General features: G+C 38.3%; 1 protein-coding gene across 2 annotated transcripts in view; it reads left to right on the top strand.

The window, feature by feature from the left end:
* Positions 1 to 12,022, top strand: part of LOC122562174 (platelet-derived growth factor subunit A-like) — a 93,690-nt gene that overhangs the window by 65,560 nt on the left and 16,108 nt on the right. The window contains exons 4-6 of one of the 2 annotated variants that reach the window (XM_043714791.2): positions 319 to 465; positions 3,562 to 3,749; positions 9,874 to 9,983. In XM_043714791.2, the coding sequence (XP_043570726.1) occupies positions 319 to 465; positions 3,562 to 3,749; positions 9,874 to 9,983 (445 nt within the window). The remainder of the gene's footprint in view (positions 1 to 318; positions 466 to 3,561; positions 3,750 to 9,873; positions 9,984 to 12,022) is intronic. The other variant, XM_043714792.2, reaches the window with a different exon arrangement.

Below are 12,022 nucleotides of genomic sequence, written 5' to 3'. Positions count from 1 at the left end.
CTATGCCAATTGCTTTGAGAAAAATAAGGAACACAATCCCATTGAAACAAGACCTCCTTATTTTGATTCCTTTGTAGTTTTTGTGGAATATTACTTTATGAAAGGGTTCCTTGAAGGTATTGCTCATTCAAGTTACATCAAATTCAACAATTTCTGGAATCTCCTGACTTCATCGCCGACAGTGACTGCAGGCCCAGGCCTATCATGCCGCCAGCTGAGTAATTTTCACAGCCACGTGACGTCTCATGGTGAATTTGGACTTGGCATTGCATCCTTGTTGAACTGAGCAGGGTTTTTGTGCTTTGTGTTTTTTTTAAGGTGTGCCAATTAGGCTGGGGAGACACAAAGGTACTAATGAACAGCTTGGACAAAAGGCAAGCAATGAAGGACGCTCGCTCTCACCGCTTCACCTAGCAATAACGCCAGAACCATCACCACAGAGCCAACCAAGATCAAAAATAGCAGGTCTGCTCGCATTACTACCAGTTCATGCTCAGCTTCCATTTCCTCTTTGACAGTGAGATCTTACTTATCAATAAGAGCACCTCGCTCCTCAAGTGGTGTTGGGTGAGAATAAACTAGGTGTTACTTAAGCATATTTAGACCTCATTATCTTTCTTTTCAACATTTACACATACTTGCAATTACAAACATTATCCAAAATACTTCCACGTAATTAACACATTTTGTTCAGAAGCTAGACTTTTTCACTTGTGAAGATTCCTCTAAGATAGAAAATGATTTGGCTTCAGGAATCAGCTTTCATGTTTCTGATTCCAGAAGTGGAAATTTAACATTATGCTCATTGTTTACCATAACCATCCAGGAACTTTTCTCATTCCTGAGTCCGCTCAAAGAATATTTGAGTACAAATCTCAAGACAAAAAGTCCTGAAGAGGAATGAGCAGCAGACTTTGGAGAGCAGAAATAAAAATATTTCTGCAAAATCAAGTGGGCAATAGGCAGAGCCACTGACTGGATAAAGCAAATTCCATCTTTAATGCATATAACTAGGGAATTTTAATTTAGCTTTTGCAGTTGCATTCTGTTCATTTTTCTGTGAATGGCCATTTTTCCACTAAATGACAAATTAGTGATCTTGGCTATGATCTAATAGTCAGCATTCTTCTCACAACTAGATGGAGTTAATGATTGTCCCAGAATTGCTACATCACAAGGATGAGCCCTTTTGTCTTCATCAATGGATCATCTTTCAGACATAAATGATAAGTTACTCTGACTGGAACACCAATGTGCGTAATGGGTGCAACAATATGGATGGCAATGTATGGTCATTCTTTAGGAGAATAGGGTGAGATGAGAGAGCTTGACAATATTGCACATACATGTTTCTCTTCTACATGGCATCAGATTCCTCATTCCTACTTCCTGGGTCATTGATACTCTCCAGGTTACATTGGAAGCATCAGATTTGAATTGAAATTGACAATATGCTTCAAGTATTTATCAAAGCTGATATATGATCACAGATCGTGTGTGACTGATGCAAACTAAATTTTTCAGTGATGTGCATAATGCACCATTTTTGAGACTCTAAGTATTCAGAATAAATGCAATGTGAACTAAACTTCATAAATAACTTGTTTAATTAGAGCAAGTTCCAATAACTGATTGCATTTTCAGGGTATTTCTTGGGTGAGATCATTATTTCCTGAAAATAGACATGGGACCTTGTTATTCCTCATTTCCAGAATGGTTACTTTTCAGCTATTCTTGGCAGCTGCCTTAGTCAGATATTAAGTCCCTTTCATTTGTAAATGATATGCTTCCTTTGCTCAACTATCACCCCTCTTGATACTACTCCATACCTGGGGTGGGACATACCCTTGAGGACTCTGACATGCCATACAGGCAAAATGTGTAGGTTGTATATAAGGACTTAATAGTACCAGCATGGCCTGGGCTGCTGCATGCCTTGGACCTCATTGTTGGGGTATGTCTTTATGGACAGTTGACAGCCTGTCCAGAAAAAAAGACCCTAACCAACTTCCTACACAGGTCTGGTAAAGACCAAAGTTAAATTCAAGTGAATGTCAGTAAAGGTTCATCCTGTATTAGTTTGAGAAAAAAGCTATAAAGCTAATGTCATACCAGTTAACATGACTAAAGCTAAAACTTGCTAACGGGAGTAATTTAAAATAAATTCATATCTGAAAATATGAAGCTACAATATGGTAATAGTTGAAAATGTTACATTATCAAAATGACCTACTGAGTTAAAAACAGTGTACTAAATATATATGGAATAATGAATAGGGCAGATGGATTTCAAGGGCTGTAATTCATTTGAATGCTTAACCACATGAATGTACCTCAAGCAGTTAGAAATGTTCACAAGATCAAGAGCCATTAATTCCCTCCTCAACATCTGCTATGCTCACTACATTTTTAGACATTCAACAATGTAATTAGTACTGTCCAATGTTATTTAGACTGTGTTGCTGTGGGGATTGTTTTACGAAGAATGCTAATGATAGTTAAAAGTAGCAGAGCCATGATTTTCAGAGACAGTTGGAATGTGGAACACCTCAAATTAAAATCTGAAAGAGATCCAAATATGGTTGAATCACGCTTGTTTCTGAAGATTTAAATTTAATTCAAATTGTGTAATTTTAAATTCAGGGAAAATGGTCCCAGTGAAAAAAAGGATGTGTATGCCGTCACTACAAACAATTGAGTGCATTGTACATAATTCAGAGCATTAAGAATTAGAGGAATGACAGAATCGATGATACCACTGTGTGTCATTTGGGTGCTACAGTACAAAGTCTTATAGATTATTTGATGAATTCCTTTCTTCTAAATATTAAAACCGCAGTTCATAATGAATGGGAACAGGTTCTGAAACAATTTCTGACAGTTTACTTTTTATAGGTAAAACCATGTTGCGGGCACAAGTGAGCTACATGGTCTTCTTGAAGGATGTGTTTAAGTTTCAAAATGTATTTTTCACCCATGCTTTGCTTATGTTTTCACATCTGTATACATGGAAAATATTGTATAAGTTCTGAACATCAGTGTTTGGAAAATTCCATACAGAGAGCAGAAAAGTTTCTGTTAAATAGATTTCCCATAAGGAACACATTTACCTCTAAGAGCAATGCAAAAAATACAACTTAATTTAACAGAAAAAATGAACTTTAGCATTCTTATTATATTCAACATTTCTATATTGCTTTGTAAGAGTATGACTTTAGTTGTCTTATGGCAGACCTGTGATTTAACTGAAAGACTTATTTTTACAGGGTTGGAGTATTAACCATCCATAGCGATGTTTGTTACAACAAGCTGAGAAATGTTACAGCACCATCTCTGGAGCAGCTAGCAGTAACATATAGCCATGTCATATATATATATTGCTTTGTTTAGGAGATAGCAAGGCCATCCTCTGGAGGAAATAACTTTCAATTAACTGTTACCTTTATCCTTGTCACATTTGATTTCTGTAAACGGAGTGTGAATTATAATATTAATGTAGATTTGAATGAGTTTGTATTTGTAAATAATAACTTTACCGCTTTCTTTTCTCATTAACCAAAGAATATTCAAAACCAGCTGGATGCAAAACACGAATAGTCACAGTAGAGGTTCCTCGATACAAAGTGGACCCAACTTCAGTGGGCTTCCTTCTGTGGCCTTCGTGTGTAGAGATAAAGCGCTGTTCTGGCTGTTGTAACACCAAAACCTATCAATGCATTCCCGTCCACGCATATTACAAGCCTTTTCAGGTATGTAGTAATGTGTTGTTTTTATATGTTCTGCAACTTTTACAACTTTATACATGACCTTTGAAACTTTGCAGACTGGCTAGTTTAGGGATTTTAATCTCTTAGCAGTTCACATCTCCAACTCCATGAAATGTCAATGGTTGTCAGCTGCTGCCCTTCCCCTATCCACTCACAAACACTCTGTATCAGCATCATTTTGAATGGAGCTTTGCATTGTTCAGGTCTTGTTTTTAAATCAGGCATGATTAAATAAAAACAAAACTGTTACACTTCTGCTGACTACTTCTTAATGATAAATTTAAAAAAACATTCCAAAAACTTGAAAATTCAAATTCACAGGTGAAATATTTCTGTCTTTATTTATATAACATTTCAATATTGAATTAATGATTGAAGACCAGAATTCAAACTCCTTTAGAGAAGTTATAAGCACGAGCGGCCTTTGTGTGGAGCCACAGAAAATGTGGGAGACACTAAATGAATATTTTGCACCAGTATTTACTGTGGAAAAGGATATGGAAGATATAAACTGTAGGGAAATAGATGGTGACATCTTGCAAAACGTCCAGATTACAGAGGAGGAAGTGATGGATGTCTTGAAACGGTTAAAGGTGGATAAATCCCCAGGACCTGATCAGGTGTACCCGAGAACTCTGTGGGAAGCTAGAGAAGCGATTGCTGGGCCTCTTGCTGAGATATTTGTATCATCGATAGTCACAGGTGAGGTGCCGGAAGACTGGAGGTTGGCAAACGTGGTGCCACTGTTTAAGAAGGGCGGTAAAGACAAGCCAGGGAACTATAGACCGGTGAGCCTGACCTCAGTGGCGGGCAAGTTGTTGGTGGGAATCCTGAGGGACAGGATGTACATGTATTTGGAAAGGCAAGGACTGATTAGGGATAGTCAACATGGCTTTGTGCATGGGAAATCATGTCTCATAAACTTGATTGAGTTTTTTGAAGAAGTAACAAAAAAGATTGATGAGGGCAGAGCAGTAGATGTGATCTATATGGACTTTAGTAAGGCGTTCGACAAGGTTCCCCATGGGAGACTGATCAGCAAGGTTAGAGCTCATGGAATACAGGGAGAACTAGCCATTTGGATACTGAACCGGCTCAAAGGTAGAAGACAGAAGGTGGTGGTGGAGAGTTGTCTTTCAGACTGGAGGCCTGTGACCAGTGGAGTGCCACAAGGATCGGTGCTGGGCCCTCTACGTTTTGTCATTTACATTAATGATTTGGATGCGAGCATAAGAGGTACAGTTAGTAAGTTTGCAGATGACACAAATGAGGTGTAGTAGACAGCGAAGGGAGTTACCTCAAATTACAACAGGATCTGGACCAGATTGGCCAATGGGCTGAGAAATGGCAGATGGAGTTTATTTCTGGTAAATGCGAGGTGCTGCATTTTGGGAAAGCAAATCTTAGCAGAAATTGTGTAACTAATGGTAAGGTCCTAGGGAGTGTTCCTGAACAAAGAGACCTTGGAGTGCAGGTTCAGAGCTCGTTGAAAGTGGAGTTGCAGGTAGATAGGATAGTGAAGAAGGCGTTTGGTATGCTTTCTTTTATTGGTCAGAGTATTGAGTACAGGAGTTGGGAGGTTATATTGCGGCTGTTCAGGACATTGGTTAGGCCACTGTTGGAATATTGCGTGCAATTCTGGTCTCCTTCCTATCAGAAAGATGTTGTGAAACATGAAAGGGTTCAGAAAAGATTTACAAGGATGTTGCCAGGGTCGGAGGATTTGAGCTATAGGGAGAGGCTGAACAGGCTGCGGCCGTTTTCCCTGGAGCGTCGGAGGCTGGGACCTGAAAGGGGTTTACAAAATTATGAAGGGCATGGATAGGATAAATAGACAAAGTCTTATTCCTAGGGTTGGGGAGTCCAGAACTAGAGGGCGTAGGTTTAGTGGGAGGAAAGATATAAAAGAAAACTAAGGGGCAACTTTTTCATACAGAGGGTGGTACATGTATGGAATGAGCTGCCAGAGGATGTGGTGGAGGCTGGTACAATTGCAACATTTAAAAGGCATTTGGATGGGTATATAAATAGGAAGGGTTTGGAGGGATATGGACTGGGTGCTGGCAGGTGGGACTAGATTTGGTTAGAATATCTGGTCGGCATGAACAGGTTGGACTGAAGGGTCTGTTTCCATGCTGTACATCTCTATGTCATTAAATACAATCTGAATGTGAAAAGAGGAATGACTCTGTAATGGTGACCATAAAAAATAGATAATCAGAAAACACCCACTTAGGTCACTTATGTAATTTAGAGAAGGAAATTAAATAACCTTAGCTGGTCTAGCCTATATGTGACTCTAGACACAGAGAATTGGAGTTGACTCTTTACTGCCTCTGAAAAGGTATAGCAAGTAACTCAGTCATATTCAAGAAGATGGCTTACCACATCCTTCTTAAGGGAGTTGCTGATGGGCAGCAAATACTGACCTTTCAACAATGCCCAGATCCTATGAATAAGAATTTTTTTAAAAAAGTTTACCTTCTAGTATAAATGAAATGTAATTAGAAAAAGAGAATTTCCAATTGTACAGCGGTCTTCGTGATATTGCAAAATGATTAACAACCAATGTTTTGACGTGCAGTCCTCTTGTTGTAGGCGAACCTGGCAGACATTTTATGCATGACACGATGTCAGCTAAGTAAATTAGGTCAATGTATTCTCAGTTCTTCTTCAGAAGATTCACTTGCACAATGTGTGGTCTGTGACAATGTGGTACTCCACTGAAGTATCAATATATGTAGTCCTGGAATGGGCCATGTGGCTATAGACTTCTCATTCAATGGCGAGAGCAGTACTAACTTTGAAGAAATGCACTGTGGTTACTGATTAATAGTGCAGTAAATTACATCATTTGTCCTTTCAACCTCTGGAGCCCAGAATTGAATGTAACACCACCAGGTCTTTTGAAAGTTACTTTTGATGAGTGTCCAAATTCTATACCAAACATGTTTTGACAGCCTCATGTCAGGACTTAATAGATTGGTGTTAAAAAGCTGCAAAAAATTGGCGGTTGGTCTCCAAGAATTCACAAGGGTGATGACTGTAGCAAATGGTGTTGTGCAACAGGGATTACTTTGCCAGTTAAGTCCAACAACTACATTATGGACTCATGGAACGTCTTAGTCGCAGGGACACCAATTATGTTGTACCGAAAAAAGTGGGGGATAAAATTAAATCAGAATCTGAATTATTTCATATGAAGAAGTCAACAGAATAATTGATCATCTAAAACAGATTTTAACACATGCAAAGCACAAAGATAAGGAAATAGGGATTCTTTATTCCAATGACATCAGGTCATCACAAACAGGAAGGGAAATTAAGGATTAGCAAGGAATTATATAGTGTCGAAGAAAATTTTGGAAACAAACCTTCAGTATTGACCAAGTTTTATTTCATTATATATGCTTATGTGTAAGAGTTGACTGAATTCTTTGTCTAATCTGCTCCCTCTTCCTATCAGTTCTGCTTTCACCAAAAACACCATTTTTTTCCCCCACTACGAGTCCATTTGACTATTGCAGCTGTCATCCCTCATTGTCACCACCTACTGGTGGAGGTCCCAGTGAACTGTTCAGCTCCCTTGCTCAGTGCCCTCTATCACCATCGCCACCTGCTGCTGGAGATGCTGTTATACATAATTGATTCAGTTTGTTCCACAAGATCTGGGATGGAAAACAAAAGAGGAACTGTTCATAACCATACTTGTCCATAATACCTACTCAGTATTGACTAAGCTGGTCCAATCTGGCGCTTAGTGAAAACGCCCTTATATAATGAACGTGCTTATATTGGATGTGCATAAAAGGAGGTTTCACTTCCACAACTTAGACGGTATTAACTGACCAGTTTTCTTTAAAGAAAATAGTTTTATACATTTGCTGGAACAACATTTCCTTCAAAACATGAATTAATAAATAATAAAGAACATTATTATTTAAAGAGGCTCCATAGTGAATTTTGTGGAAACCTTTCTCCAGGTTGCCCACACTAAACTAAACACGAGAAGTTTTACTGCCTCAAAGCACTGTTGATTTTGTATTTTTAAGTAGTTATGGGCAGGAGCCCATTGTATTTGCTGTGGTACTGTTGCAGTTTCTTTCAATATTCTATTTTGTATCATGTGTTTGAATTTCTCTGCCTGTTCAACATGTACAATTTTTCTTCCCCCATTGAGATTCCAGACTTTACTTTAAAAGTTTTGCAGTCTCAAGTAATTGTGTTAGTTTCTTCCTATCACTCATGTCTCACATGCCTCAACAACTTGGAAGCTGACACATCATCATTATAAATCTCAGGCTATCACTGCAACAAATTATAGAATTAGAGCTGCAGCAGACAAGGAGGTCATTTGTTCCATCATATCTGTGCCAGCTCAATGGAGGGCCTATACCAATTAGTCCCACTTCTCTGTTTTTTGTCCTCTTAGTCCTGCGGTGCTTTCTGCATTAGGTATTTGGTTTTGAATCTGCTTTGACTGCCCTTTCAGGCAATGCTTTCCAGATTACAAGAGCTCCTCTCGTTCTTAACCATTCTGCTAAGAACATAAGGACATCAGGAGTAGGATCAAGAGTAAAGGATCAAGCCTCGGGGACTTGCTGCCCAGTTCAATGAGATCATGGCAGAACTTCTACTGCAACTCCACCTCCTACCTACTTCACATATCTCTTGATTCCCAGACCAGTGGGAAATCTATTGACCACAGTCTTGAAGTTAATGTGAAAGCATCCTCATTCTTTTGGAATGAACAGTTACAAAGATTCATAACCTGCTGTGAAGAAATTTTTCCTCATCTCATCAACTCCGTATCTTGATGCTGTGTCCTCTGGTTTGAGATTTCTCAGCTGGGAAACAATCCCTCATTGTCTACCTTGTCAAGTCCCTTCAGAACCTTGCAAGTTTCAATTAGATTAGTACCCATTTATCTAAATGTCAGAGAACAAAAGCCCAGTTTCAACTGTCTGTCATCATCGGACAATTTTCTCATCCCAAAATATCATCTAGTGAACTTTCTTTTGATATGGAGACTAAACCTTCATGCAGTAATCCAGGTGTCATCTCACCAAAATCCTTTCTCCAAAATTTTCTTCTTGTATTGCAGTCCTTTTGTAGTGAAGGTCTAAGGATAATTTGCCTGCCTAATTGCTTGCAATACTTCAGGCTATCATACTGTGTTTCTTGTATGAATACATCTGAGTTCAACATTTAATAGTTTCATGCCTTTTAAAACAATTCTGTTTTTCTTTCTCTTTTCTGTTATTCTGCTGGATACGTTTCCTGTCCAAGTGGTTAGTTAAGACATATGAAGTGACCTTAAATTTCCACATGGCACAGCAATTTTGGCAATGGCTCTCCATTGTCGAATTATTTCACTTTGAAGTTTACCTATTTTTGTTACATATATATTATGTTATCTGTATGGTTTAAATGTCGTATCTTCCTGAACATATTTTAAAAGATTATATATACAATGTGAATTTTTAGTAATTACAATGAAAACACTCTTAACGTTGGCATCCTCTACCAAGTTAAATTTAATTTTAGTCTTTTGTTCTAAGTATTTACTTTATTTATATATTTACTCTTTTTTGTTGCCCCTGTAGCTGCTGTTACTGAGCATCATTTTCCACTCTGCTCTCAATTCCCACCCTGCAGCCAATTCCTGCTCTCACCACAGCCCTAGCTTCACTCTGTTTAGCAGCACAATTTGTTTTGCAATTCATCCAGCTCCGTGCTCTTGCTACATACAGGAGACAAAACCGGCTTCTGTTCAAACCAGCTCACACATATTATGCATATTGTTCATCATGTTTCCTTTCTTGACCAATTTTGATAAAATTGGCAAAATAACTAGAGAGGACAGGAAGAGAATTTTTTTTAATGTAGTGAGTCACAATGATTTGAATGCACTGCTTGAAAGGGCGGTTGGAGCATTCAATAATAACCCTCAGGAGGGAATTAGAGATATGTGTTTCCAAAGAAATGTTTGTTTTGATATAAAAATATTGCATAGCATGATGTAATGTCATGTGCTTTTTATGCAAATTCTTCAATGGATGCTCTTCGGCAGAGTGGCATTGTTAATTGTTTTTGATTTGTACAGATAGCAAAGGTGACTTATCGATATGGTAGGAATGAGCTCACCATACACACTGTATCAATCAGAGAACATGTAAGTTGTAACTGCACAGAGCTGGCAAGACATCAACCAAGGTAAGAGGTCACTTGGAAGTGTCTTCAGGAGACAAGATAATGCAAACTAATGTTTTGTGTATTTACAAAGCATTGCATGTTTGTCACTGTTGTTACACATGAAATTATTGTTCAATCTGTGCATGAAAACCTCCACAAATGATCATGAAAGAAATGACCACTATTTGTTTTAAATTATGTTGTTTGAGGAAGAGGTTCGGATAGACCCATTGGACCTTCTGCAACCACTGGGTTCAAAACCTCAGCCAGAAGATGGTGTTTCCAACAGTGCAGGATTCCCTTAGTAACGTAATGATATGGCAGACTAGATCATGTGTTCAAGCCTCTGTGATGGGTCTTGAACTCTCAATCTTCTGATAGTTACTACTGAACCAACACTGACAAGTAAAGGTATTTTCTCATAATAAGTTAAGTATACAGAGACATGGAGATAGTTTTTCTTTGAAACATTTTGGTTTTCCATGCATCTGAATTACGAAGAATGTTTTGTGTAGGATTTCTGAAATTGATATTTCTATCCACTGAAAACATCTAGGATCCATCCAATTAATATATTTTAATGTGATAAAATTTAAACTTTTTAGCCAATTTTTGTCTAATGTGGCAGCAAAATGGCCAAAGTGAATTATGAAACTTAGTCAATGACCTGTCTCTTGTTCAGGACAATGATAGGTAGACAATCACAGGAGTCCCATATTATAGAAAAGGAGTTGGATTACCTCAATAACAAACTTCATTTATATTTCACCTTTTAATGATATAAAATGTCCCAGGGAACTTTTCAAATATTCGAGTCATAGAGTCATACAGCATGGAAACAGACCCTTTGGTCCAACTAGCTCATGCCAAACTATTCCCACTTGCCTGATTTTCCTCCAACCTTTCCTATTCACATACTTACCTAAATGTCTTTTAAATATTCTAACTATTCCTGCTTTTCCTCTGGCAGTTCATTCCACATACAAACCACTCTCTGTGTAAAAAGGTTGCCCTTCATGTTGTTTTTAAATCTATCTTATCTTACCTTAAAAATATGCTGTCTAGTTTTGAACTCCCTCACTCTAGGGAAAAGACTCTTGCTATTCATTTTATCTCTACTCCTCATGATTTTATCAACCTCTATAAGATCACTGCTCACATTCCTGTGAAAAAAATCCCATTATTTGAAAATTGTGACACAAGCCACAGAAGGAGATATTGGACCAGATAACCAAAAGCTGGTCAAAGAGGTTGATTTTAAGATTTATTCTGAAGGAGAAAAGAAAGCTACTCATAGCTATGAAGGAGGGTGAGGCCATGGAAAGATTTAAAAACAAAAATGTGAATTTTAAAACCAAGGCTTTGTTTAACTAGTAACCAATGTTGGCCATGGAGTACAAGGGAGAAAGTAGTTGGTGCAGGTCAGGACAGGGAGCAGAGTTTTGAGCAACCACAAGTTTGTAGAGAGTAGAATTGGCCATATACTGGAATAAACAAAACTCAACATTAACCATAAACCAAAATTGGGCATCCATAAGGTACTTTTGGCCTTCAGCAGCAGCAAAATTGTAGTCAATCACAATCTGTAATCGTTATAGTATAGCATTTACTCCACTGTACCATTAAGATTGGTTGCTGGGAGACATGCCAGAAACAATTCTATGTATACCTATGTGATCCTACAGCTACAGGACTACTTGGATACCAAATAGAACACAGAAAAGTACAGCACAGAACAGGCCCTTTGGCCCACGATGTTGTGCCGAGGTTTAATCCGAATGTAAAATATAATAACCTACGCACCCCTCACTGCTCTCCATGTCCCTGTCCAGCAGTCACTTAAATGTCCCTAATGACTCTGCTTCCATCACCACTGCTGGTAACGCATTCCATGCATTCACAACTCTCTGCGGAAAGAACCTACCTCTGATGTCTCCTCTACACCTTTCCCCTTAATATCTTACCCATCAATTCTGCCCTGGGGAAGAGTCTCTGGTTATTGACTCCATCTATTCCTCTCATTATCTTGTATACCTTGATCAGGTCTCCTCTCTTCCTCC

This window comes from Chiloscyllium plagiosum, unplaced genomic scaffold (assembly GCF_037043375.1).
Source record: "Chiloscyllium plagiosum isolate Xiang-an unplaced genomic scaffold, Cpla_swu_hap1 HiC_scaffold_25, whole genome shotgun sequence".
NCBI lineage: Eukaryota > Metazoa > Chordata > Chondrichthyes > Orectolobiformes > Hemiscylliidae > Chiloscyllium > Chiloscyllium plagiosum.
Note: the sequence above shows the minus strand (reverse complement) of the source record. Positions and strands in the feature narration are given on the sequence as shown.